General features: G+C 43.7%; 1 protein-coding gene across 3 annotated transcripts in view; it reads right to left on the bottom strand.

The window, feature by feature from the left end:
- The window catches only part of epb41l4a (erythrocyte membrane protein band 4.1 like 4A), a 207,352-nt gene that overhangs the window by 113,386 nt on the left and 67,139 nt on the right, over positions 1 to 26,827 (bottom strand). For 2 of the 3 annotated variants that reach the window (XM_078214667.1, XM_078214668.1), the window contains exons 3-5: positions 6,483 to 6,587; positions 4,503 to 4,554; positions 493 to 571 (exon numbers count right to left, since the gene is read on the bottom strand). In XM_078214667.1, the coding sequence (XP_078070793.1) occupies positions 493 to 571; positions 4,503 to 4,554; positions 6,483 to 6,587 (236 nt within the window). Of the gene's footprint in view, positions 1 to 492; positions 572 to 4,043; positions 4,129 to 4,502; positions 4,555 to 6,482; positions 6,588 to 26,827 lie in introns of those variants that run through there. The other variant, XM_078214669.1, reaches the window with a different exon arrangement.

The raw sequence follows: 26,827 nt of genomic DNA, 5'->3' as shown, positions 1-26,827 counted from the left end.
TATCAACATTCACTTCCCCAGTGGGGCAGAACTTCAGTTAGAGATGGAAATTATAAATTTACAGCAGGGGGTGAAGTCAAAATTTACTACTAAGTATTACAATTTGACCCACTGTGGATGCTAAATAAACTTTTCTCCTTTCACACAGTCCAGGTAGATATTAAAGATTTCATACAAATTGGTTACTGCCAACAAACGAAATAAAAAGGGCAGAAATGGAATCACTGCCAAACACCCATAACAATCCGCACTCACAGACTAATTCCCACAGTTCCTGCAATTCCGTCTTAGTAAATACTGCTCTGTAAATCTGTTGCATGCAAGAAATGTTCCTACTTTCCACTCCATTCATTTAAAAAACATTTTCAAACGCAAATGTAAAGGTAATTGAAGCTGGTTTTCCAGAGCTCCATCAAGTCGACTGAGCAGAAAAACACAATGTTCAGTCATATATAACTTAAAAAGCAAAGTCTATTTTTTACATCTTGTTACCTTGTTATTTCTTCTTTAAGTTTACAAGGATCTTCTGCGTAGAACTTTACACCAAAATATAACGTGTAGGGTGGGCCAGCTACAAAAAATAAAAGAAACTTTGAAATAGAATACAATCATACATATGGATTTTTTAAACTTTTAAAATTCACATATATACTTAAAATTCCAATGTCTATAATATTCTGATGTGCTGCCGCAATAGATAGTTTTCAATGTGAACAGCCCATGGCAAAGGAATCAAACCAGTTAATCAATGATGAATTAGTCACATTGTTCAGAATCGTATCAAGCGAGTAAAAGACATGGGGCCATTCTCCCAGCCCTCTGCGCTGCTATTGTAGTGCAGTGGGCCGGGATACTCCAGCGGAGGCCGTTTTGCGGACTACCCACTGGGCACCACAGCTTCCGTGCATCTCCAGCAGCCAGATTTCCAGCACCGTCAGCTCCGCGCCAGCAATCAGAGCAGAGCTGCATAATGCAGACCTTCATTTTAATATAATTTAAATGCCATTAGCGAGCCCGAGACTGAAATCTCCAGGCCCGCTAGCCTTTCCCCCCTGCCAGGAGTATTTCACTCCAGCGGGATTTAGTATAGCTCCCCACTTGTGTGGAGCTGGTGGCCCGGTCCCGCTGCAGTGAAGGAGGGGCAATCAAGGCCTCCCCCCCACAGAGGGTTGGGCACCCAGGAGAGTGCCTCCTTGGCAGTGCCAGACTGGACCCCCAGCATTGCCCAAGGGACAAAGTGCCAATGCCCAGAGTACAACTTGGCACTGCCCACTAGGCTTGGAACAATACCAAGGGAGCAGGGTTTAATGGGAGGGCGGGACTTCTGGGGACACGATCGGTGGGGTAGGGGTCCCACTGCCACTCTGCACTTTGGGCTGAATGACAGAGGGACGGAGGCCAGCAATCAAGGCTGGCCATCGGGGTGGTGGGGGGTAGCCTGCTTGGGAGGGTTGGGGGGGGGAGAGGGGAGGGGCTGCGGAGGGAGGATTGGGACTGCAGGGAGGCAACTGGGACTGTAGGGAGGCGTCGAAGCTGGCCTGGATTTGTTCGGGGCGCCGTCGATCGGGTCATGGTGGGGGGGGTTGCATGGCTGGCGATGCGGGGATCGCGCGGCCAGCAATTGGGAGGCCAGTAGACAGGGGTCACTGCGCATGTGTCGATCTCAGGCATCAACATCATTCTGTCAAGGGACATTAGGAATGAACAAAAAATCCTGGTTTTGTCAGTGATGCTCAAAATCAATGAACAAATTAATTCTCAACATTCATGACACCCGATAGGGCAAAGAGCCAAGCAGGATCAAAAGCGTTTAGGTTTCCTTACATTTGAACTGGAATCATGCATTGTACTAGATAGTTAAAAATCTCTGTTATCCGGCAAGCTCTGGGAATGGGAGGTGTTGGTTAATCAAGTGCGTAGGCTAAAGATGAAAAGTGAGTTGTGTGTTTTCATCCAATAAGAAAGCTCCAGCATGATAACATAGGTATTGTGGTCTCAGAGGCGCGGGGGGGCGTGAATTGAGTGAGTGGCACAGAGGGGAGAGCAGTGGGAGGCTGGGACCACAGTGAGGACAGGCTGCCAATAAGCAATACCGCTGAATTTGACACGTCCCATCAAAAAACAGACCTGACCCCCGAATTCCAGTTCATAATGAGAATTCTGATTGATCGGGTGCTGGATAACAGAAAGTTTACTGTATTGTTCATTCTTAGTGGTGGTTATACAGTGAACTCGCATTTAAGGCTTGTTTCAGAAAAGCAGAATGTAATACATGAGATTCCAAATCAGTATGGACCAGCATTGCTCTTTTTAAGCAAAAATAAGATTCCAAGCATGAAGCATGTGGCAAGTTGATCAGAGGATAGAATGAGAGAATATTAGGATTTAATTACTACTTTAGTTAGTAGTCTTTAGCCTCAAAAATACGTTGACCTGACCAGGGACACAATATGGATTTCAAAGAAACTGAATTTTGGACAACTGGTGATCAGCGCAATACAGCCCAAATCAAATCTCACCACTTCAAATATGTCTGAGACACTTCTGGGGACAGACAAAGCAAATCCAGAAAAATACCTGGAGATAACCAGGACAAGGCGGTCACTGTCTGTGTGGAGTTTGCAGGTTCTCCCCGTGTCTGCGCGGGTTTCCTCCGAGTGCTCCAGTTTTCTCCCACAGTCCAAAGATGTGCGGGGTTAGGTCTGAGTAGGTATTGCGCCGATCACCAGTTGTCCAAAATTCAGTTTCTTTGAAATCCATATTGCGTCCCTGGTCAGGTCAACATATTTTTGAGGCTAAAGACTCCTAACTAAAGTAGTAATTAAATCCTAATATTCTCTCATTCTAGTGTCCTGGGATGCATAGGTTGGAGGGATTAGCGGGGTAAATATGTGGATTACGGGGATAGGGCCAGGGTGGGATTGTTGTCTGTGCAGGCTCGATGGGCTGAATGGCTTCCTTCTGCACTGTAGGGATTCTAGGATGATTCTATGAAGACAGCGAGGATTCTGGTCCGTGAAGGACTCAGATCAGCAAGCATTTCGTTCATATGGAGGATTGATAGGATGTCAAGAGGGAAAATTGAGACAAGGGCAGACGTTCATTAAATAAACACAGAGCTGCTGTAATTAAAAGCTATGAAGGTTGTTTTTGTAGAAGGATCAGATCAAACGTCCTGAAGGATTTTCCTCATCCAATCCCATCTTGATTGCCATCAATTTTACCCACGTTAGCTGTGATATAACACCAAACATCCTGTCATGCTTCTGAACCTTTTGGCAACTTTTTCACCGAAGGGACTTGGGAAAAGACGCTCTCCGTGCTGTTAAAGTGTTGCGTATTCATGCAACTTTAAAAAAATCATGAGGTAGTTAAGATGATAATTAGTTTGTGCTGTGATTCTTACTGTTTAGAATATAAATAATAATCAATTTGTCAGGCAGTGGAAAACCACTTCACCCCCTATGACTCGGGCAGTCTTTGATGATAGGAGATGAAGAGAAAACAGCAGTGGTTGGAAATTTTTGAAAATGGAAGAATATCAGGTTTATTAAAGAGAAAAAGCTTTTTGTTGCGTTGGAGTGATAGGAAACGCTGAAGGGTGGTTTGAAACGTTGTTCAAGTCAATCAGGATATCTTATAGATGTGGAGCAGTGTTTATTTTGCAATATTACAAATAAATTGCACAGATTGAATTGATCAGAATGGAGGTTCTATCAGTTTGCTTCTGTGAAACACAGCCGTTTAATAATTCATGTCTGGCTGCATCTCATTGCTTAGTCAACATTGAAGTGATACATACTGATATCACCACCTGATTTGCAAGCAGAAATAAAGCAGATACCGGCAACTTGCGCAAAAGATGTTTAGAATGCTTGAGAAAAAGACTTCAATTGATACAGCACCTTTCACAACATAGGAATATCCCAAAGCATTATACATCCAATGAAGGACTTCTGAAGCGCAGTTACTGTTGTCATGCAGAAAATACACCAACCAATTTGTGCACAGCAAACTCCCACAGACAAAAAGGTGATAATGACCTGCTAATCTGTTTCTGTGATGTTGATTGAGGGGTAAATATTGGCAACAACTCCCCTGGTGTTCCATTGGATCTTTTATATCCACCTGCGAGAACAAATGGGCCTTGGTTTAACGTCTGATCCAGAAACTCATGCCACTGATTCTGAGATTTACAGCAGGTCCAAATATGTAACACTAACAATTGAAGGAATTTGAATGGCCCAGGTCAATAAACCAATTTGTCATAAAAAGTTTGCCAAAAGACTGATGTACTACTTTTCACGTGTAATTGAACCCCAAACATATCAGTTCATTTGTGAGAGTGTAAAACACAAAATGATCTGCGTTGTTTTGGTCATGTGGTGCAAAGAGGCTAAAAAAGTACACAAGGGCAACAGTCCCTGAGCTGTCAATCTACTTTGACTGGCACGGTAAAGGAGCAAATGTTTGTTGCAAGAATTGATTGAAGCATTACTTACTGTTTATGAGGTCTTTGTGTTCAGCAAGTGTTTTTGTGGGATCCAGCCAATACTGTGTAAAATAAATCAGGTATGCCTCATTTAGATGGATTCATTCAGCAATGTAACAATAGATTCAGAAATAAGTCAAATTCATTTCATAGCAGTAACGTGTGAAAGCTTTTAAGAAACAAAAACTCCCATTGTCAGCATTATCATGTATTCTGATCTATTTAGATTTGAAACATGTATTACATTTGCATATAAATAGATTCAGGGTCTTTATTGGGAGGGTGGGTAATTAACTCATTCTTTTCTTCCTTTCCCTTCTCATGGTCTTCCCAGGCTATCCTGATCAGCAAGTCTAGTGGTTTCAGCAGGCAGATTAGCTGAGGCAGGGATAGAGTCGGGCGATGTGGCAGAGATGGAAATAAGTGGTATCAGTGATTTCACGGACATGTGGTTGAAAGCTTATTGAGGGGTCTAACATGACACCAATGTGGTGAACAATCTGGGTCAGCATCTGACACATTCCAAAGAGAAGGATGGAGTCAGCGGCTGGAGAGCAGAGGTTATGGCGAGATTCAAAGACTCAATGGCTTCAAATGTCCCAGTATTCAAAGGAACCTAAGAAACAGGAACAGGAGGAGACCTTCAATTAGAGGAAATTTCTGCTCATTCAGAATTGGATGTCAGACAAGCAACCTGACAATTTAGAGAGAGTGGAGGAGGGGTTGAGAGATGTGGTGGTAAAACACAACTGGGTCATCAGCGATATGTGGAAGCGGATATTGTATTTTGTTTTTGGATGATGTCACTGAAGGACAGCATGCACAAGAAGTAGAAGAGGTCTGAGGATATACCTGGAGGGACTCCAGAGATAATGGTGTGAGAGTAGGAAGAGAAACCAATGTAGGTGATTCTCTGACTATGATTACAAAGGTAAGAATGGAACTAAGCGAGTGCAGTGTCACTCAGTTGGATGACGGAGCAGAAGTTGTGCAGGACGGTGGTATGAACAAGCATGGCAAAGGCTGCAAACAGGTCGAGAAGTAGAGGAGGGATAATTTCCCTTTTGTGACAAAGACATAGAGTGTCATTTAGAACTTTGATGAGAGTTATTTTGGTATGGCAGGGGCTGAAATCTGATTGGAAACTCTAGACAGCACCAAGACCATGAATCCAGCTGATGCAAGGCACAGGATACAATCCTTGTACCTGAGTGAAGAAGTCAGAGGGACCTGATATAAGATATTGAAACTCACGTCTCATTTCAATGAGACTGATGAGCTGCCGATGAGATAGGTTTGTTGTTGTCATGCCTTAAAAAGTAGTCTTCATGAAACATAAAGTAACAAAATTCATATTCTAGAAATGATAACCACATTTTCTGTAGAAGCACCACAAACAGAATAAATTGATTAAGGCACATATGAGGCAATTAGAGAAATATTTTCAATGAGTCGTGTTTTGTGTTCTTTGAACCCGTGCTGGAATTTAAAATGCTGATCAAATATCCGGACCTCAATTCAACTGTTTTCTGTCACTTTCTCCCACAGTTGGGATGATGGTAGATTTTGGTATGTAAACTTTACTACATCCAATGTTAACATTAATGAAATCAGTTGGGAAAGTCTTTTTTCGCTCTGCTCATATTGAATTTGTTGCTTATTATTCCTGCCGTGCCACATCAAGAGATAAGATAACTCATCCAGCCAAGGCAAGTAGGTATAACTGACAGTTTCAATGACAACCACATAGGATGATGCAACTTGATAGCACCAGTTATACTGTCTGTGCTCCAAAGCTACTATTGTTCTAAAAGTTTAAATTATTCAACTGCAATATTTTCTCATTTAACACATAGATGAAGTTGAAAGATAATGCAGCGGCTGAAATATTTAATTCTGTCAAAAATTACCGTTGTTTTTTTTACTATAAATTACAGCAGCTGCCTCCCTTGAACCCTCAGTGTCATCTCACCTGTTTTCTATGACTCACCGTTTGGTGACTTCTGTCACAATAGCGCAAACCAAAGTAGTCTGTCTCCATTAGGTTTGCATGTCTGAATACGTAATCCAAGACAACGGACCCCTTGGTAGACTTCTGTAGGAAAAATTGAAAGACGCATAGTTAGACAAATCCTACTTGGGAAGGCAGAAAGTTATCGTCCCAGAGAATTTAAAGGTGTGAAGAAATTGTCAGCATAGGATTAACTACAACAACTGATATGACATAAATAAACAAAACTCATGACACAAAATTTGGCAGCAACAGGCAGTGTGAACAGAGACATGGCTTTTAATGGAATAAAAATTACATTTCTGTGATCATGTCTATTTTCAATAAGAAAAGTCAATGGCCATGATTTTCCACACCCCTGATTGTGGCAAGATAGCACTGAGGGGAGTCCTCAGGGCAAGGGCTCCAGCGCTGAGGTGAGGTGGGATGGGAGAGGCAGGCAAGGCAGAAATTATGCCCATTCAAGTAGCACAAAATCCTACTAGTACCTGTGATTGCTCCTGGTGGGCATAGAACAGTCACTGAGGGAAGTGCTCAGAACCCCTTCCATTGTAGTCATTCAGGTTTTGAGCAGTAAACCTCATGGTTCAATCTAACCACAAAGTCTTGGAAGGCAGTCTAGGATAATATCTACCTGCAAGCAAGAACCAGCATCACCAAAGTCTGTGATTATCAAAGCCAATATGTTACTCACATATGCCACCAGCTGCAGGATTTGGCACTCAGAGACTCAGTGGGCATCCACTGCCAGTGGTATTGAAAGTGACTGCGATGCTCAATTTCTATGGCAGTGGCTCCTTCCAGAGCTCTATTGGTGACCTGCGTTGGATCTCTCAAACCTCCACCCACAAATGTATCCAGGTGGTCATGGACAGCATCTTCACCAAGGAACACAATTTTGTCAATTTTGATCGAGATTAGGCAAGCCAGGAATCAAGAGCACTGGGCTTCGCGGTTTTGCACAGGTGCAAGGTGCCAGTAACTGCTCTCACGTGGCTCTAAGATCTCCGTGGCAACCATCGGTCCAGTATGTGAACTGCAAGGGCTTCCACTTGCTCAATGCTCAGCTCATCTGCGAGCATAACAAATGGATTATCCAGGTTTGTGCACGATGCACAGGTATGTCCATGGCTCATACATTCTCAGTAAGAAGTTTAACAACACCAGGTTAAAGTCCAACAGGTTTATTTGGTAGCAAAAGCCACACAAGCTTTCGAGGCTCTGAGCCCCTTCTTCAGGTGAGTGGGAATTCTGTTCACAAACAGAACTTATAATGACACAGACTCAATTTACATGAATAATGGTTGGAATGCGAATACTTACAACTAATCAAGTCTTTAAGAAACAAAACAATGGGAGTGGAGAGAGCATCAAGACAGGCTAAAAAGATGTGTATTGTCTCCAGACAAGACAGCCAGTGAAACTCTGCAGGTCCACGCAACTGTGGGAGTTACAAATAGTGTGACATAAACCCAATATCCCGGTTGAGGCCGTCCGCGTGTGTGCGGAACTTGGCTATCAGTTTCTGCTCAGCGACTCTGCGCTGTCGTGTGTCGCGAAGGCCGCCTTGGAGAACGCTTACCCGAATATCAGAGGCCGAATGCCCGTGACCGCTGAAGTGCTCCCCAACAGGAAGAGAACAGTCTTGCCTGGTGATTGTCGAGCGGTGTTCATTCATCCGTTGTCGCAGCGTCTGCATAGTTTCCCCAATGTACCATGCCTCGGGACATCCTTTCTTGCAGCGTATCAGGTAGACAACGTTGGCCGAGTTGCAAGAGTATGTACCGTGTACCTGGTGGATGGTGTTCTCACGTGAGATGATGGCATCTGTGTCGATGGTCCGGCACGTCTTGCAGAGGTTGCTGTGGCAGGGTTGTGTGGTGTCTTGGTCACTGTTCTCCTGAAGGCTGGGTAGTTTGCTGCGGACAATGGTCTGTTTGAGGTTGTGCGGTTGTTTGAAGGCAAGAAGTGGGGGTGTGGGGATGGCCTTGGCGAGATGTTCGTCTTCATCAATGACATGTTGAAGGCTCCGGAGGAGATGCCGTAGCTTCTCCGCTCCGGGGAAGTACTGGACAACGAAGGGTACTCTGTCCACTGTGTCCCGTGTTTGTCTTCTGAGGAGGTCGGTGCGGTTTTTCGCTGTGGCGCGTTGGAACTGTTGATCAATGAGTCTAGCGCCATATCCTGTTCTTATGAGGGCATCTTTCAGCGTCTGGAGGTGTCTGTTGCGATCCTCCTCATCCGAGCAGATCCTGTGTATACGGAGGGCTTGTCCGTAGGGGATGGCTTCTTTAACGTGTTTAGGGTGGAAGCTGGAGAAGTGGAGCATCATGAGGTTATCCGTGGGCTTGCGGTACAGTGAGGTGCTGAGGTGACCGTCCTTAATGGAGATGCGCGTGTCCAAGAATGCAACCGATTCCGGAGAGTAGTCTATGGTGAGCCTGATGGTGGGATGGAACTTGTTGATGTCATCATAGAGTTGTTTCAGTGATTGTTCACCATGAGTCCAAAGGAAGAAAATGTCATCGATGTATCTAGTGTATAGCATCGGTTGAAGGTCCCGTGCGGTGAAGAAGTCTTGTTCGAACCTGTGCATGAAGATGTTGGCATATTGAGGTGCAAATTTGGTCCCCATGGCTGTTCCGTGTGTCTGGATGAAGAACTGGTTGTTGAAGGTGAAGATATTGTGGTCCAGGATGAAGCGGATGAGATGTAAAATTGCATCTGGAAACTGGCAGTTGTTGGCGCTGAGCACTGAGGCCGTTGCAGCAATGCCATCGTCATGGGGGATGCTGGTGTAGAGTGCCGAGACATCCATTGTGACGAGGAGCGCTCCTGGTTCAACTGCTCCATGTGTGCCGAGTTTCTGTAGGAAGTCCGTCGTGTCGCGACAAAAGCTGGGGGTTCTTTGTACAATGGGTTTCAGGATGCCCTCGACATAGCCGGAGAGGTTCTCGCACAGGGTCCCATTGCCCGATACGATGGGACGGCCGGGTGTGTTTGCCTTGTGTATCTTCGGGAGGCAGTAGAGATCTCCAACGCGGGGAGTACGTGGGATGAGAGCACGGAGGGTGTTCTGAAGGTCCGGATCAAAGGTCTTGATCAGAGTGTTGAGTTGACGGGTGTGTTCTTTGGTCGGATCTGCAGGTAACTGTCTGTAGTGTTCCTCGTTGTTGAGTTGTCGGTACACTTCTTTGCAGTAATCCGTTCTGTTCAGTATGACGATGGCCCCTCCTTTGTCTGCTGGTTTGATGACAATGTTGCGGTTGGTCTTGAGAGCGTGGATGGCGTTACGTTGTGCTTGGGTGATGTTCGGGGCATACATTCTCAGCAGGTCTCAGATCCCTGATATATTCCAGGATCCACAGAACTTTCAGAGCTGGCTCTTTGGGGTAAGGAATACCCATGGAGCATTTGGCTGATTATGCCCATGCAGTGACCTGAGACTCCAGCTGAGAGAATGTACAAGGCTCATGTTGCAAACCAGACTTTGATGGCGAACATTATTGGAATCCTGAAAATGAGTTTTTGGTGCGTTGACTGATCTGGTGGAGCACTGCAATACACTCCTCAGAGGGTGCCATGCCTCATTGTGGCTCGTTGTGCACTGTACAACCTGACAGTGCAAATGGGGGAGGTCCTGGATGATGAGGAGATGGAGGAGCTGCTCGCTGTACGTCTCCTCCGTTGAGGAGGAAGTGGAGGAGCGTGATGAGGTTCTGGAAACCCTGTTGGTGATGTGGCCATTGCTCTGGCCAGATGCAGATATGGTTGTGAGGCCCTAATAGCTACAAGATCCCGCAAGGATGATAATGAGATGCAGTGAGGATTCTCCTGAGAGAACAAGATAGCAACTGGGTGTCTGGCACAGGTCAGTGCACTCACACTCTGTGCAGAGTCTCATTGCATGCAGACCATGCCGGAATACCGCGGGAAACTGGATTTCTAAAGTGCATGATCCTTTCTCAGCAAAGTCACCTGTCCCCTTCATATCACACCCACATCCGTCAATAATCACCTGTCCCCTTCATATCACACCCACATCCGTCAATAATCACCTGTCCCCTTCATATCACACCCACATCCGTCAATAATCACCTGTCCCCTTCATATCACACCCACATCCGTCAATAATCACCTGTCCCCTTCATATCACACCCACATCCGTCAATAATCACCTGTCCCCTTCATATCACACCCACATCCGTCAATAATCACCTGTCCCCTTCATATCACACCCACATCCATCAATAATCACCTGTCCCCTTCATATCACACCCACATCTGTCAATAATCACCTGTCCCCTTCATATCACACCCACATCTGTCAATATTCACCTGTCCCCTTCATATCACACCCACATCTGTCCAGAATGCAGGGGGGAAGGGTGGGAGCAGCCCCATCATGTGACCCAATAATGTCAGGGCATGATATTCTTGCAGTGAACACAATCAACATTGTGGTGCAGACATCACTGATGTGGGCAATGACTTTGGGATGGGACAATCACTGTGACCAGAGGGTTCTGCACTGCACAGAGGACAGGCCCCTGGACTGCGCCTTGCAAATTCATTTTGTGCAGGGACCAAAGTTTCACTTCTGAAAGACACAAACACATCTCATTATAACAAAGAGCCTTGGACAAGGAGCCGTGATGAGTATATTTACATTGGTGAACATTATATTCAAGTGATTAACAACCATATCCACGCTATGCAACATCTTCTTGACTTTCCTAACCTTGCTGCTATGTCTAGGCACATTCCCAACATCCACGGCGAAGGTGGAGGCAGCATGCTGACTGCTATGCCTTGTTGTCACTGATGACCTTGGTGGGTGTCTTCTGGAGGGCAGAGGCCCGGAGGGCAGAGGTCTGGAGAACCCCTAGGCTGCTTTCAGTTGCAGCCTACTCAGGATGTTGGTGATCTCGAAAGAGGGGATTGGGAGGCACTAGATACTCCGAGAGTCACCTGGGTGGGGGGGATGGCCCTAAGGTGTCACGCTGTTGCTGTTCCTCTCTATGGATTTCCAAGGGCCCCTGTTGGACCCCTTGAGGACAACAGGCAACTGAAGTGAGATTGAGATGCCCCACAGCCCTCTGATAGATGCCAGCTAGTGCCTCAGTGATGAATTGTGGCTCTTGCAGCAGTGCGTAGTAAAACTGATGTCCTGGACCAACGCCAATGCTGACCTCAATGTGATGGCATGCCAGCATGATCACCTCAGACTGAAGGCTTACAGACTCCTCCATTGTGCCCTGCAATCTGAGGAGTGTAGCAGACATCACTTCCCGATTTCTCCAAGCCTGTCTTTGCAGCTCCAGTAACTGAGGTAGAGCCAAGTGTAGACACTCCTCAACTGACTCGGAACCAGTAGACTCTTGGCCTCCAGTAGTCCTCGAGTGCCAGCCTCCTGGGAGGTCCCTACCACCGCCTGCTGTGGATCAGACAGAGCAGTGTGCTCAGCAATTTGTGACCCCAAGGCCATTCAAGGACTAGGTCCCACCAAAGTGTGTCTCTCTGCAGGGTGTAGGTGAGCGCTGTGACAGGACTTCAATTAGTGTATCATCAAATTAATCTTCTGATGTGTCTTTGGGCCTTGAGTAAAGGGCTTGACTTGTAGACACCCTTGGCTGCTTCCCAGATGTGCCTGTGAAAGAAAGGCGAGATCATTACACATGGCTGCGGACTGCGGAGCAGGAGACATCCCTCACAGTGTGGCTGTCTGATGGATGTTTTAGTGCAGGATCCTCACTTGGTTGAGCTCCGCTGACCTCACCATCAGCACAGGAATGGTCCACATCCTCGCCGGCCAGTTGGGTTATTCTGTTCTGAAGGTTGGTGAGGATCTTCAGTTTGGGCATTCCACCACCAGTCTAGGATCTCTCCCTCTGGTTATGAGTCGACTTGTCCTGCATGATGACAGGTGAAGAGAATGTAAGCAGGACGCCTGCCAGGTGAGGAGGAGGCCTGACATGTGTGGGTGGTGAGTGGTGCCATGGACTGGATTGGACACAACCTGCAGAGGAGATGAAGGTGTGTGTGAGTGTGTGACCAGTGATGTCCCTTGAGCTGGCAGTGGGCGATATCCCTGTGGACCTTTAGAAGAAAATAACCCAACTGGTTGGCAAGGATGTGGACCGTTCCTGTGCTGACGGTGAGGTCAGCGGAGCTCAACCAAGTGAAGATCCTGCATTAAAACATCCGTCAGACAACTAAGCTGTGAAGGATGTCTCCTGTTACACAGTCCACAGCCATGCTTAATGATCTCTCCTTTCTTTCACAGGCACGTCTGGGAAGCAGCCAAGGGTGTCTACAAGTCAAGCCCTTTACTCAAGGTTTGAGTGTGAGAGTTGAGAGTGATGAGGAGGGTGACTGGCAGAACAGAGGAGATCATTCATTTTCTTCCTGCACTGGGAAGCTGACCACCACTGCCCAAGACTGCAAGAAACTACAAAAGGTCATGAACGAAGCCCAATCCATCACGCAAACCAGCCTCCCATCCATTTACTCCACCTATACTTCCCGCTGCCTCGGAAAAGCAGCCAGCATAATTAAGGACCTCATGCACCCTGGACATATTCTCTTCCACCTTCTTCCGTCGGGAAAAAGGTACAAAAGTCTGAGGTCATTTACCAGCCGACTCAAGAACAGCTTCTTCCTTGCTGTCATCAGGCTTTTCAATGGAACTACCTCGCACTAAGTTGATGTTTCTCTACACCTTCGCTATGACTGTAACACTACATTCTGCACTCTCTCGTTTCCTTCTCTATGAATGGCATGCTTTGTCTGTATGGTGTGCAAGAAACAATGTTTTTCACTGTATGTTAATACATGTGACAATAATAAATCAAATCAAATCAAATCACTGCTTTCACAATCTCTCATGCTGGATTGATGAGGTTCTTTGCCCAGAGTGGGAGTGGAGGAATTGGCGCCGGGTGACTATTCTGTCTAGTAGATGCTCGAGAGACGTCACTGAATTTGGGGGCAGCATGTTTTCTCGTTTTGGAACCTATGATTTTCCAGAGCCTTTCCATCCCTTAGAGATTGTTAGCTCCTGCAGTGGCACCCTTTAAACATGGTGCCTGGGTTATCGGAGATCTGTGGTCATGGCCGGATGGGTGAATCAGAGGCCACCCCACTGGTGATCTGACGTGAAACCCATGCCTCTGCAGCGGGTCAAATCCCACTTCTCCCGCCCGATTTCAGACCTTGCCTATTTCCGGGGCGATTCCACCCAATGTCTACATTTATAATGAAAAAGTCTATGTAAACCTTGTCATGCTCTATTTATATTCTCCTGCCTGCTGAAAAATGTGGTGCCTCAGTTTTGTACTTCCAGCTCCTCAGTCTGACCTGCCAAATGCTATTTCTGTACTTCTCAAATTGCCAAGTTATTTGCTATTTAACCATAAATAATTTCATACCACTGTATTGCAATTAGATGTGGAGATGCCGGCGTTGGACTGTGGTAAACACAGATTAGATACCAGATTTGCTATAGCTGTTACTCCTGTAGATGGTGCTGTGACAACTCTATTCAATGTTAACGTTTCCTTACCACGCCTTCGACAAACACAATAGCTGCTATTTCACAGTGAGAATATATTCCTGGCTCTTCATTGAGTTTCCATAAATCATTCAAAATGCTTTTGTTCAGCTGCAAGTTTTTTTCAGTAACTGAAATTTGTAACGCCCAAGATAAGGTTTTAAACAGAACAAAAAAAAAATCACATTTCTAAATCGTACGAACACATTGAGCCACTGACTTTTTCTTTCAGATTTTTAAAAACCAACAAAGATTTTATTTGAAAGCCTGTGTTTGGAATGTCTCAGAGTTGAATCCACATTGTGCAATGCATCTACTTTGTCAGAATGTATCCGTTCCACTGGGGGAGCTGTAGTGATGCAATATTCTAGATGCTTCTGCTCCATGGATTTTCAAAATTATATAATGAGATGAAAATTTTAAAATCTTTACATCAGGCAAAATTTATATGGTGCCTGCAAATAACCCTCTATAGCACCGGCAGTGTCTGTGCTCCGGGTGCCTGTATAGGTGAAAGATGGGGTCTGCATGCTCCCTCCCACTTGCAGTGTGACTTGTGCTGAAAGCCATGTTGCTGAGGGTCTTTAGTGCTGGCTTTATGGGTGTGTGCAGCAAGAATGTAGAGTAGGCAGATCATGGCATTAGTTAGCATCTAACTCGGATTTAACCCCTAACATGTCATTTTCCACCCTACAGTTCCAGTGAACAGCCTCTCAAACAGCAGAATATGCATTCAGCAGAGTGTGGGGTCCCCCACCGGTGCTATTTAAAGACATCATTCATCCAACTTCAAAATTTTAAAAATTAATATCTTCTTGTTAAGAAGGTGGAAATGCTGGTTGTTGGAGCAGTGATTTGATTTATTATTGTCACATGTATTAGCATACAGTGAAAAGTATTGTTTCTTGCGCGCTATACAAAGCATACCATTCATAGAGAAGGAGAGAGTGCAGAATGTAATGTTACAGTCCTAGCTAGGGTGTAGAGAAAGATCAACTTAATACGGGGTCAGTCCATTCAAAACTCTGATGGCAGCAGGGAAGAAGCTGTTCTTGAGTCGGTTGGTACATGTCCTCAGACTTTTGTTTCTTTTTCCTGACGGAAGAAGGTGGAAGAAAGAATGTCCGGGGTACGTGGGGTCCTTCATTATGCTGGTTGCTTTTCCGAGGCAGTGGGAAGTGTAGACAGAGTCAATAGATTGTCAATACTTTTATTGTTACCTTGTACAATTTCCTTTGCCTTTCTCTTTAATTTACCAAATCCTCTCTCACATGATTCCTCCCTTGAACCACTACTTAGTTTAAAGCCCTCTCCACCACCTTAGCTCCATGACACACCAGAAAACTGGTTCCAGCATGGTTGAGGTAAAGACCATCCTAATAATACAGCTCCCACTTTCCTCTGTACCCCATAAATCATGAGAGAATCCATGAGGGAATTGTACTAGTCACAAGAAGTTTTAGGTTTGATAATGAGCGTACTTTTCACAGATTCATTTAATTGTGCTGTTTTATATGGTTGCTGCACTTCGACAGTTTGTGGAAGAGATTTGTTACAAACACCAATCCATCAGCCTTGCATATAATTCCCTGATCTTATTCTTTATCTTCATCTCTCCAACCTTATTTACTCTATGCACTTTGCTCATGGCTCAGGTAATAATCTAGTGAGATTCTGCTTTTCAATTTGGCCCCCAGCAGAACCTTGTTCCTAGTCCTATCTATGTTGCTGGCACCAATGTGGACCTACGTTGGCACCTACCTAACCAGGTTATTTCCCTTCCACTGCAAGCTCCTGCCTAGCCCAAAGCAGAAGTCCCGAATCCTGGTATCCAGCAGGCAACATAGCCTTCTGGACTCTTGTCCTTGGTTGCAGGGAACTGTGTCTATTGCTGACTATATTGTCACCTACTATCACTACTTTCCCATTTACTCACCCTACTTTTGTGGCTCTCTGTACTATGGTCAGCTTGCTCATCAACCCTACAGCCCCCAGTCTTATCCATACAAGCTGAAAGAAGCTCAAATCTGTTGGATAATTGCAAAGGTTGACACTCCTCCACATCTGCCTTTTCAATGCTCCACTTGCAGTCACACCCTCCTATCTCTAACGATTGACCAAATCAGAAGGGATGTGAGTGACTTCTGGAACAAAGTGTCCAGGTAACTTCCCCCACCTGATGCATCACCGTATCTGTAGCTCAGCATCCAGCTCATTAACTCTGAGCAGAAGTTCCTGAGCCATAGATAATTATGGCAGACATGGACCGTACTGATGTCCACGAATCCTCACATTCTGCAACCACATCACCTACCCTGCCATCCAATTGTGCTTAATTTCACTCACTAATTATTTCTTAATTTTTAAAATTAATGCTTCTCCTCACCACCACCTCCATCCCCCCCAATTTAAACTTCAGCAAAACAATAAACCTCAAGTGAAATAATCTTTTAGATGCTATGAGGCTTGGACAGACGTAAATAGATTTCAGAAGATGGAAAGAGGAATACATCACGAGGAATATATCATGGACTGTAACAGACTATAAAAGAATAAATGCAACCTGAAGATTCCTTATTCATTTTTCATATATAAGGCGCTAGACTCTTTCCGAGGAAGGTTGAAACCAGGCAGCTGTTGGATTGGGTTTGAGACCAGATATTTGCTTATCGTGTCCAGTGATGCCCATTCATTTGTCCAGGTGGAATTTGCATTGAAGTCCTGTGTGGGAGGGTTTTTCCAGATCGGTCTTTGTGACCTGAGTCGTACCTTGTGTGGGCTGAATTTTTAAAAATCATTTTAGCACAGAATTCTGCTACTGAGTGTGTGAGTGCGAGCGCTAAGGTTTGGAGGGTGGTAGTAGCAGCATTCCACGTTGAGCTGGCAAGTTTAGCAATCAATGGGGAGCAATGGATCAGCATCCACATCACATCCCCGCTAGTACCCAGGCTTGCCTGGGGAAGCTAATGATGCTACCAGCAGAACAAATTCCAAAGGAAGCTTCATGAGAAGAGTCCACACAAGGAATCCCAGTCAAAGTCCCAAAGCCGGAAACCTTCCATGAAAATAGCAGAAACAAAATGAGACATGGAACACAATAAAGATTTTTTTTTCGGACAGTCAGTAGATACAATTTCGCTTCAGTTTTTAATGCCATGTGACAATTCAAACTTAGTGAAATATTGAAAAACCTTTATGTCAATCCTACTCTCTTGCTCAGGACAACAGGACCCAATGAGTGCAAATCTCCCACATTTGCTCAGAGTCAATGTTAATGAATACTGAATCTCCTCAGGGCTGTGTTCTTTCATCTTTGTTTTTCATCCTCTACATTAATGATTGCTAATCAGAGCACAGACACATAATGATCCTAGAGTAAGCTGATGTGGTACATGTGGGTCTCATAAGGAATAACAAAATAAATTATAGGAACTTGGTGCAGTAGTCTATAAAATGATGCAATAATAATTATCTTCAACTGAATGAAAACAAGGTGAAAGAACCAATTATAGAATTTAGGGTAACGTCAGTTAATGATATTGTTCCTGTGAAGTTTCATGATGTGGATACTGAAATAGTTACTATCTACAAGTACCTAGGTATCAAAGCAGATGTAAAGTTGAATTGGAGGGAACAGTGTACAGATATGTTGGCCAAGGGACACCCATAATTATGCTACCTCCGAAAGTTAAAATCCTTCTCTGTAGATTCCATGATCGTGAAATTCTTCTAAACGGCAATGAATGAGACTGTTATCCTTTTTGGAAATGCCCCTGATATTGTTGTCTTAGGAAAGTAGACTCTTCAAGGGTACAGAGATCACTGAACCAGGTAGTACAGGTATTTAATGAGTATATCTTTCTTGACTAAATCTGTTCCTGAAGAATTTTGACAAAAATGAAGAGTGTAATGAATAATGAGAATTCCTCCTGTTTCAGCATTATTGTTGGATACATTAATGGAAAAGGTTACAATTCCTCAGATCAGGATAAATCATTCCTGAACTCAGTTGTGCCCTTCTCTAGAACAGACTTTTTCAAAGTGGGGGTCGCAACCCAAAGGTGGGTCACGGGATGTTGAAAATGATTAATTGGGTAAATTCTCACTGCCCTATAAACTGATCTTGTTCAAAGAAGCATGGGATGTTCAGTGATCCTGTTACAAATAACACGGGATGTTCCGTGATGCTGTTAAAAATTACACGGGATGTTCCGTGATCCTGTTAAAAATAACACAGGATGTTACGTGATCCTGTTAAAAATAACACGGGTTGTTCAGTGATCCTGTTTAAAAAGACGCGGAATGTTCTGTTTATAGCGCACATTTTGTAGAAGGTGGTATGACAATGGGGACCTCTCAAACCTAGCCAGAATGAGGACTTTTAATGTGGAGGAAAAGCTTAGTATTGTCTGTTACAAATCAAGTTACGAGCACTTTATGAAAGGAAAGGTTAGAGTTGGGTGAGAGGTGTATTTTTAAATGTACAGTAAATCCGTGGGCGGCACGGTGGCACAGTGGTTAGCACTGCTACCTCACAGCTCCAGGGACCTGGGTTCAATTCCTGGCTTGGGTCACTGTCTATGTGGAGTTTGCATGTTCTCCCCGTGCGTGCGTGTTTCCGGATGCTCTGGCTTCCTCCCACAGTCCAAAGATGTGCGGGTTAAGTGCATTGGCCATGCTAAATTACCCCTTAGTGTCCCGGGATGCGTAGGTTAGAGGGATCAATGGGGTAAATATGTGGGATTATGGGGATAAAGGTGAGATTGTTGTTGGTGCAGATTCGATGGGCTGAATGGCCTCTTTCTGCACTGTAGGGATTCTATGTATCCCGGTTAGATTGTGACTGTAGCACCAGTACTGCAGCTTGCCTTGTCAGTGGACTCTGCCTGAGCTTCGAATTTTCCACCGTGAAGGCAGGCTATAACTTCAGAGTGTGACAAGTATAGTCATTATCTCACAATCCAACTCATTATTTTTCCCACGTGCATAAAAATATTTTGCTGTTGAATCAATTTCAAAATGAGATGACGTCTGAAAAACAGGAAAACCATTGAGACGTTTTTTAAATGACGGTTGTATGTGAGAAAGGATAATCGACACATTAACCATAGACTTCAATGGATGCAGTCAAACATAGTTATTGATATGACATGTCTCACCAATCAGGGAGGTTTATTGCTGGGTTGGTAACAGTTAGAGATAATTGACGGCTGCCCTATTAGGTTTCCACCTAAAAGCAGCACATTGATCTGGTGAACTCTGTACCTCAGAGTTCTGCAATATCCCTTCATTTAATTAATATTCCATTTTTCTATTCTTTCTGTCAAAGCAGACAAGTTCACATCTTCCCACAATATATTCCACGCACTCAGGCTATCTATGGCCCTCTGTAGCTACCTTAAGTCCTCTTCACAACTTACTTTCCTATATATCTTTGTGTCATTGGCAGACTTAGTAGCCATACATTCAATCCCTTCATCCAAGTCATTTATACAAATTGCAAATATTTGAGGCCCCAGCACTAATCCATGTGACACATCAGTCATCACATCTTGCTAACCTGAAAATGACCCATTTATGCCTATCGTCTGTTTCCCTGTTAGCTAAACAATCTTCTAGCCATGCGAATGTGTTACCCCTTACACCACGAGATCTTATTTCGCATAGTAATCTTTGATGTGACACCTTGTCTAATGCCTTCTGAAAAACTAAGTACATAGAAACATAGAAGATAGAAGGAGGAGGAGGCCATTTGGTCCTTCGAGTCTGCTCTGCCATTCATTATGGCCTTGGCTGATCGTCCAACTCAGTAGCTTAATCCTGCTTTTACCCCATAATCTTTGATCCCATTCGCCCCAAGTGCTATATCCAGTCGCCTCTTGAATACATTCAATGTTTTGGCATCAACTACTTCCTGTGGTAATGAATTCCACAGGCTCACCACTCTTTGGGTGAAGAAATGTCTCCTCACCTCCATCCTAAATGGCCTACCCTGAATCCTCAGACTGTGACCCCTGGTTCTGGACTCCCCCACCATCGGGAATATCCTCCCTGCATCTACCCTGTCTAGTCCTGTTAGAATTTTGTAAGTCTCTATGAGATCCCCCCTCATTCGTCTGAACTCCACGAAAACAATCCTAACCTAATCAATCTCTCCTCATACGTCAGTCCCGCCATCCCTGGAATCAGCCTGGTAAACCTTCGCTGCACTCGAGAACAAGAGCTGGCTTGTTCAGAAAAGGAGGCCAAAACTGCACACTATACTCTAGGTGTGGCCTCACCAAGGCCCTGCATAATTGCAACAACACATCCCTGCTCCTGTACTCGAAACCTCTCACAATGAAGGTCAACATGCCATTTGCCTTTTTTACCGCCTGCTGCACCTGCATGCTTACCTTCAGTGACTGGTGCACAAGGACACCCAGTTCCATTGCACACTCCCCTCTCCCAATTTACAGCCATTCAGGTATTAATTTGCCTTCTTGTTTTTTTTCAAACTGAATAACATCACACTTCTCCAAATTATACTGCATCTGCCATTGATTAGCCCACTCACCCAGATCATTCTGAAGGATCTCTGCATCCTCTTCACAGTTCATCCTCCCACCCAACTTGGTATCATCTGCAAACTTTGACATGTTACATTTTGTTCCGTCATGCAAATCATTAATATATATTGTGAATAGCTGAGGTCCCAGCACTGATCCTGTGGCACCCCACTAGTTACTACCTGCCAATTTGAAAAGCATCCATTAATTCCTACTCTTTGTTTCCTCTCTGCCAACCAGTTTTCTATCCATCTCAATACACTTCCCCCAATCCCACACGGTTTAATCTAGCACGATAATCATTTGTGTGCGACTTTGTCAAACACTTTAACCAGCAGTGCCACTCCACCATCTTTTCCTTTATGCCTGTCCTCCCTAAATATTGAATACGCTGGGACATTCAATTCCCACCCCTGGTCACCTTGCAGTTATGTCTCCGTAATCCCAATTATATCGCACACGTTTACATCTATCTGTGCGATTAGTTCATCCACTTTATTGCAAATGCTCTGTGCATTAAGGCACAGGGCCTTTAAGCTTGTCTTTTTAACATTGCTTGCCTTGCTCCCATATTTTTCTCTATAACCCTGCTTGAACTTTGTCCTTGGTCTCTCTATCATTTTTCTCATTCCCTTTTCTACCTTTTGTTTTTGTCCTTGCTCCTTCCTTCTCTGACTCCTTACATAGGTTCCCATCCCCCTGGCACATTAGTTTAAACCCTCCCCAACCGCTCTAGCAAACAGTCCCCTAGGACATCAGTCCCAGTCCTGCCCAGGTATAACCTGTCCAATTTGTACAGGTCCCACCTCCCCCAGAACCGGTCCCAATGCCCGGGAATCTGAAACCCTCCCCCTGACACCATCTCTTCAGCCACGTATTTATCCGATATATCCTGTCATTTCTACTCTGAAATGAGTCCATCACATTGCAGGTTCCCCTTTATCCACATTGTTCTTTACTTGCTCAAAGAACTCCAATAAATTAGTCAAACATGATTTCCTTCCACAAAACCATGTTGACTCTGCCTGATTGCATTGAGATTAGTGAAAAATGTCATAAATGTAAAAGATATTGGAAGATGTCACCATGACCCATTGCATGTCTCTCATTGGCATGAGTCTTTAATGAAGTAGTAGCCATGGATTGAAAGGTGTGGGAGAAGAGGAGAAACATTTTAATTTTCCACTTTTATAGACATAGCAACCAGGTTCAATCTTTCTACAGTAATATATGACAAGAACAAAAGGGTGGTTGTAGATAATATGGAAAAATGGATAGTGACCAGACTGGGAGGACTGGCTAATTTTCTGACAGACAATGGGGGGGGGGGGGGGGGGGGGGGGGGGGGGGGAGGGGGGGGGCACACGTTGTCAATGACATGTTGAGAGACATAAATGAAAATACAAGTCGTGAAGCCATGAACACCACAGATGAATGTTCTGTCAGCACTGGACTCTGTGAAAGAAATCACACGGTGATCAATGGGATGCTTCATAAGACCTTAGCCATCCAAAATACTGTAAGTTGACAACTGCGCTTACATGGACAATCCGCGTAACAAATTTGCTTCAAATGGTTACGGGCTATAGTCCTTACCAATAGGTCCGTGAGAGAATTTGTTGTCTACTCTGAAATGTGAGATAGAGGACAGCCAGCCTTATCACACATGTAGTTATGTAAGGAAGAATGTCCTTCCCAGATGAGGCATATAAAAGGCCAAAATGAGACAAGTAGCTTGGAGTTTCAAAGAGAACCCTGGAAATCAAGATGTTAAAGTTGACTCCTTCATTGTGGAAAAAGTAATCCTGAAATGTTTCTCAGCTCAGCTGACCATCTATTCTTGAGAATGCAGGTTGATCATTTAAAAGCTGCATTTTTGCAGGGAGAAAAGTTCAGAGTAGAGTTTTTTTGAAACCGCCGAAAGAGGCAGCTGATGTAGAAGGAAAGTTGTGTAAATAAAGCAAATATGTTTATGGATTGAATGATGCATCAAGGGTAAAATCTTTACCAATAGGCCTGTCTTGCTGAAAGTAGGTTGTATTCAACTGGAAGCAGATCTAGTAAATTTCTACTGGTACTACTAAGGGAAACTCTCAGACATCTTTATGGTGCAAGTTGAGAGTGTGACTAGTTGGAAGGATGGCAAAATCAGGGGCCTGCCATATGTATGTAAATAAATAATTAAAGATCATTTAAGCTCATTAGTAAGCCTATTGACTTGAATAATATGCTGCCCAGGCTATAATGTGGATGGCATGGGCAGTTGGATGGGATTGGGCAGGTGGTTTTTCATGACCTGCATGAACAAGAGCAGGAAGGGAAGGGGCATCTCATTTCGGGGATGCCTGTACGCATCAGTGGCACCCACCGAGATGCTACCTTTCTTCCTCCTATGCCGTCTGTCTGGCAAAACCTAGCACTCCACTGCCTCCCCCGCCCCCTTTAAGCTATAGAATTCCTCTTTGCCTTAATACCCTGGGATTTTGCTTCTTGGGGCAGTAACATTCCTCTTTGTCTCTCATGCTGTAGCCCCAGTAGTGCCGACTATTGAGCTCTGGCACTGCCAGGAGCGATGGAGCTGCCGACCAGACTGGCTAACAGCTCCAGAATATGGGTCCTCTTCCCGAGTGAAGTGTGGAAGTTGCACTGTTAGTGAATTTAGCCCGTTTATTTCATGTCATGGCTGAAGGAGGGGTTTGCATGGGCAAGTCGTCTTCCACCCAACTTTATTTCAGGGGTGTAAGCAGTCCACCTCTTCATAAAATTCAACCCCAAAGATTTATCTTGCTAGTATAAAAGAGAAATTAGAAATAAAATAATTTTCCCAAATAAAATAGGTCAACTCGTGTCACCAATTGCCTCATTTACAAAAATAAATGCTTATGCAAAAAGACTATTGGACATCCAAGAATAGGAATGTTTTGTATTATGATGGGATTATACAGAATAGAGAAAAATATTTTTTTCATCAATTTTGAAATTTTGTTTCTGTGTTATAAAATATGAATTTAAAGAGAGGCATTTATTAATGGTATGTTAATTGGATTATCAAGTTAAGGATACACGAGTGAATAACATTGATTGATTAAGTGTAATGGGCACATATAAATAAAGACTTCTAGGACACTGGGTTTGATTAGGGAAGAGGCAGACATTTGTAATGCTGCATACTGTAAATTAGTCTAGTATTAAGTAAAAGATTAGTGTCTAATTTCCCACTTCAACAACGGGCTTTGAATGAATTTGCACTGGATGTACCAGAGCCTTAAAAACATAAGCCTTCATTTTTACTTGATGCTTCTAGCAATACAACTACAATCCTATTTGTTTTCACGATAGCCACTTCCCATTGCATATGCATCTCTCATTAGAGATTGAATATTAATCCCACGTCACCCACTCTAATTTGTTAATTTTAATAGGTACCCCTGCAGGGCATAAACATGCTAGGAGCCTCCAAATCCCAACCATTACATTTGCCTACATTAGTCTGTTACATCAACAACAACAATTTGCAATTATATAGGTGTTTACACCATTTAATTCAGCCTGTAGGCTGTTGCTATGGTCTGAATTATTAATTCTGTGTATATTTTTGCACCATCAGCAAATTTAAGAACAGTTCCATTTAAGTGTTCCTCTCCATCATTAGTGAAAATGATGACTAAGCAATAGTTTCAACACAGAGCTCTGTGAAACTACACTTAGGTCATTCCATATGAAGTACAGAGGCCAAGAATTCCTAGGCCCAGTATTACAAAATACGTGTGCAGAATTGCTTCATTAGGCGTGACTGCATGCTGACTGCATGCTGTAATTCTTTTAACCAGAATAAATGTGAGCAAAGCTGATAGTGCTGCAGGCAGGACCCAATGTCAATCAAGCCAGAATCCTCAAGAAAATGGGGAGACAGGTTAAATGAATTACTAGCTCCATTAATAACACCACTCTGCTTATCTCATTTCAACCAGCTTTTTATCCTGCATAATAGCAACCCTTTCATTTCCTATCATCCATGCAATCTAATTTTCTTTTAATCCCATCAGAGTGGTAATTTATCAAACGTCTTTTGAAAGTCGAGCCATACAACACCGACTAGACTATCTTCATCCACCATTTTGATCACGTTCTCAAACAGTTCATTCAAGCTACTGTGGAGGACCAACTTTTCCTAAAGCTAGGTTGTGAATTTTTAATAAGCTCAAAACTCTCCAAGTGATCCAATATCATTTGCTATGTAATAGTTTTAGTCAGCCTCTCTACGACTAGATCAAATGCTGCGGCCTGTAATTTCCCAGCATCAATTTTCTCTTACTTGATAACAAGACCACATGAATCTCTTTCCAATAATGGCAACTAACCCAAGCCTCAAATCAATTATTGGATATCTGGGCCGGTAGCTCATATTTGACCTGTCCCCTCTTTATCCTGAGCATTCTGATTTAAATTCATTGGGTCCTGCAGCACTCAGTTTTACTTGCATTTATCTTTCTTAAAAAAAATAGTCACAATAGAGCAATTTTAGCTACAGACCTATAATACTGGACTGATGGACGACATCTTTGCCTCTGTACTTCATGTAGAATGACCAGAATTCACTGTCAGTCTCCCAAGTAGGATTTCATCTGTCCTTTTTTGATATCAGTAAAACATTTCACCCATTTGTTCTCTGTCAATCTGCTTATGTAAACTAACATTCATTTGTTTTTAAATACCATTTAAAGTCAGTCTATAGAATGGATATATATACCTAAAACATCCAGGAAACAAGCGCTTAGCTAATTACATAATGAAAAGCCTGGCCTCCTTTCCCTGCAGAGATGACTGACTATGGGGAAATCAAGCAGAACAAAACCTCCTCCCCCAGTTGAAAGTCAACTCTTGCATCGTGCACAGCTGGAGAACCAGCTATTCAAATCAATAATTAGCAATCTCTAGGCAGAATTTCACTGATATCTTGTATTCAGACCAGTTGATCGAGGATAGCTAAAACAACTGATCAAGCCACTGACAGTGCAGTATTATTAGATATCTTATTCAATTGTTCTATGAAAAGTGTTTGACTAACCTCCACTTTTTAACCTTTATCCTGCTTCATCTTTATAATTATGTACATTTCATTATCAGATGATGATTGTTCATTTTGAAAAAATGTATATTACTTTGCATTTCTCACATCCTTGGAATATCCCAAGTTTTGCAAAAAACCTTTTCATTAACTGTCAATTTACGTGTCATTTTTCTTACAGCACTACCACCATCAACAATTCCAATTTCAGACCAAAGCAAAATAACCAATTTTAGGTGACTGGCAAAAGAACCAAATGCAACACGAGGAAAAAGCTTTTTACTCACAGAATGGTTAGAATCTGGAATGCACTGCCGACGGGTGCTGTGGAAGCCAATTTAAGAGTGATTTTCAAAAGGGAATTTGACAATTATCTGAAGAGAAAGTACTTGCAGTGTTATGAAGGGTGGGGGTGCGAGACTCTCTTGAAGAGAATTGTCATAGACACAACAGGCTCGATGGCCTCCTTCTCTCAAATCCTCTCAATATCTTCATGTTTATCGAGTACATCCTTGTATTGTTTGCCCTCCACAAGTGCATTACCCCACACCAAGGCAGTATTGGACCAATTGTGGCACCAAGAGTCAATGGGAACCGAGCACAAAGAATGATAGTTGTGCTGGTTGGAGGTCAATTATCTCAGTTCTAGGACATTACCACAGGAGTTTCTCAGGGTAGGGTCTTAAGCTCAACCATCTTCAACTGCTTCATCAATAACATTCCTTCCATCATAAGGTCAGCATTGGGGATATTTGCTGATGATTGCACAATGTTCAGCACCATTCACGACTCCTCAGATACCAAAGCAGTCCATGTCCAAACGCAGACAGACTTAGACAATATCCAAACTTGGGCTGACAAGTGGCAAGTAAAATTCACGCAACACAAGTGCCAGGAAATGACCATTTCCAACAATAAAGAATCTAGCCATTACCCCTTGTCATTCAATGGCATTATCATTGCTGTATCCCCCACCAACAACATTCTACTGGTTACCATTTACCAGAAACTGAACTGGACGAGCCATATAAATACTGTGGGTACCAGAGCAAGTCAGACGCTTGGAATTCTATGGCGAGGAATTCAAAGCCTGTCCACCAAGCACAAGTCAAGAGTGTGATGGAATACTTTCCACTTGCCTGGATGAGTGCGGCTC

The sequence above is a fragment of the Mustelus asterias genome, chromosome 6 (genome assembly GCF_964213995.1).
Source record: "Mustelus asterias chromosome 6, sMusAst1.hap1.1, whole genome shotgun sequence".
NCBI lineage: Eukaryota > Metazoa > Chordata > Chondrichthyes > Carcharhiniformes > Triakidae > Mustelus > Mustelus asterias.
Note: the sequence above shows the minus strand (reverse complement) of the source record. Positions and strands in the feature narration are given on the sequence as shown.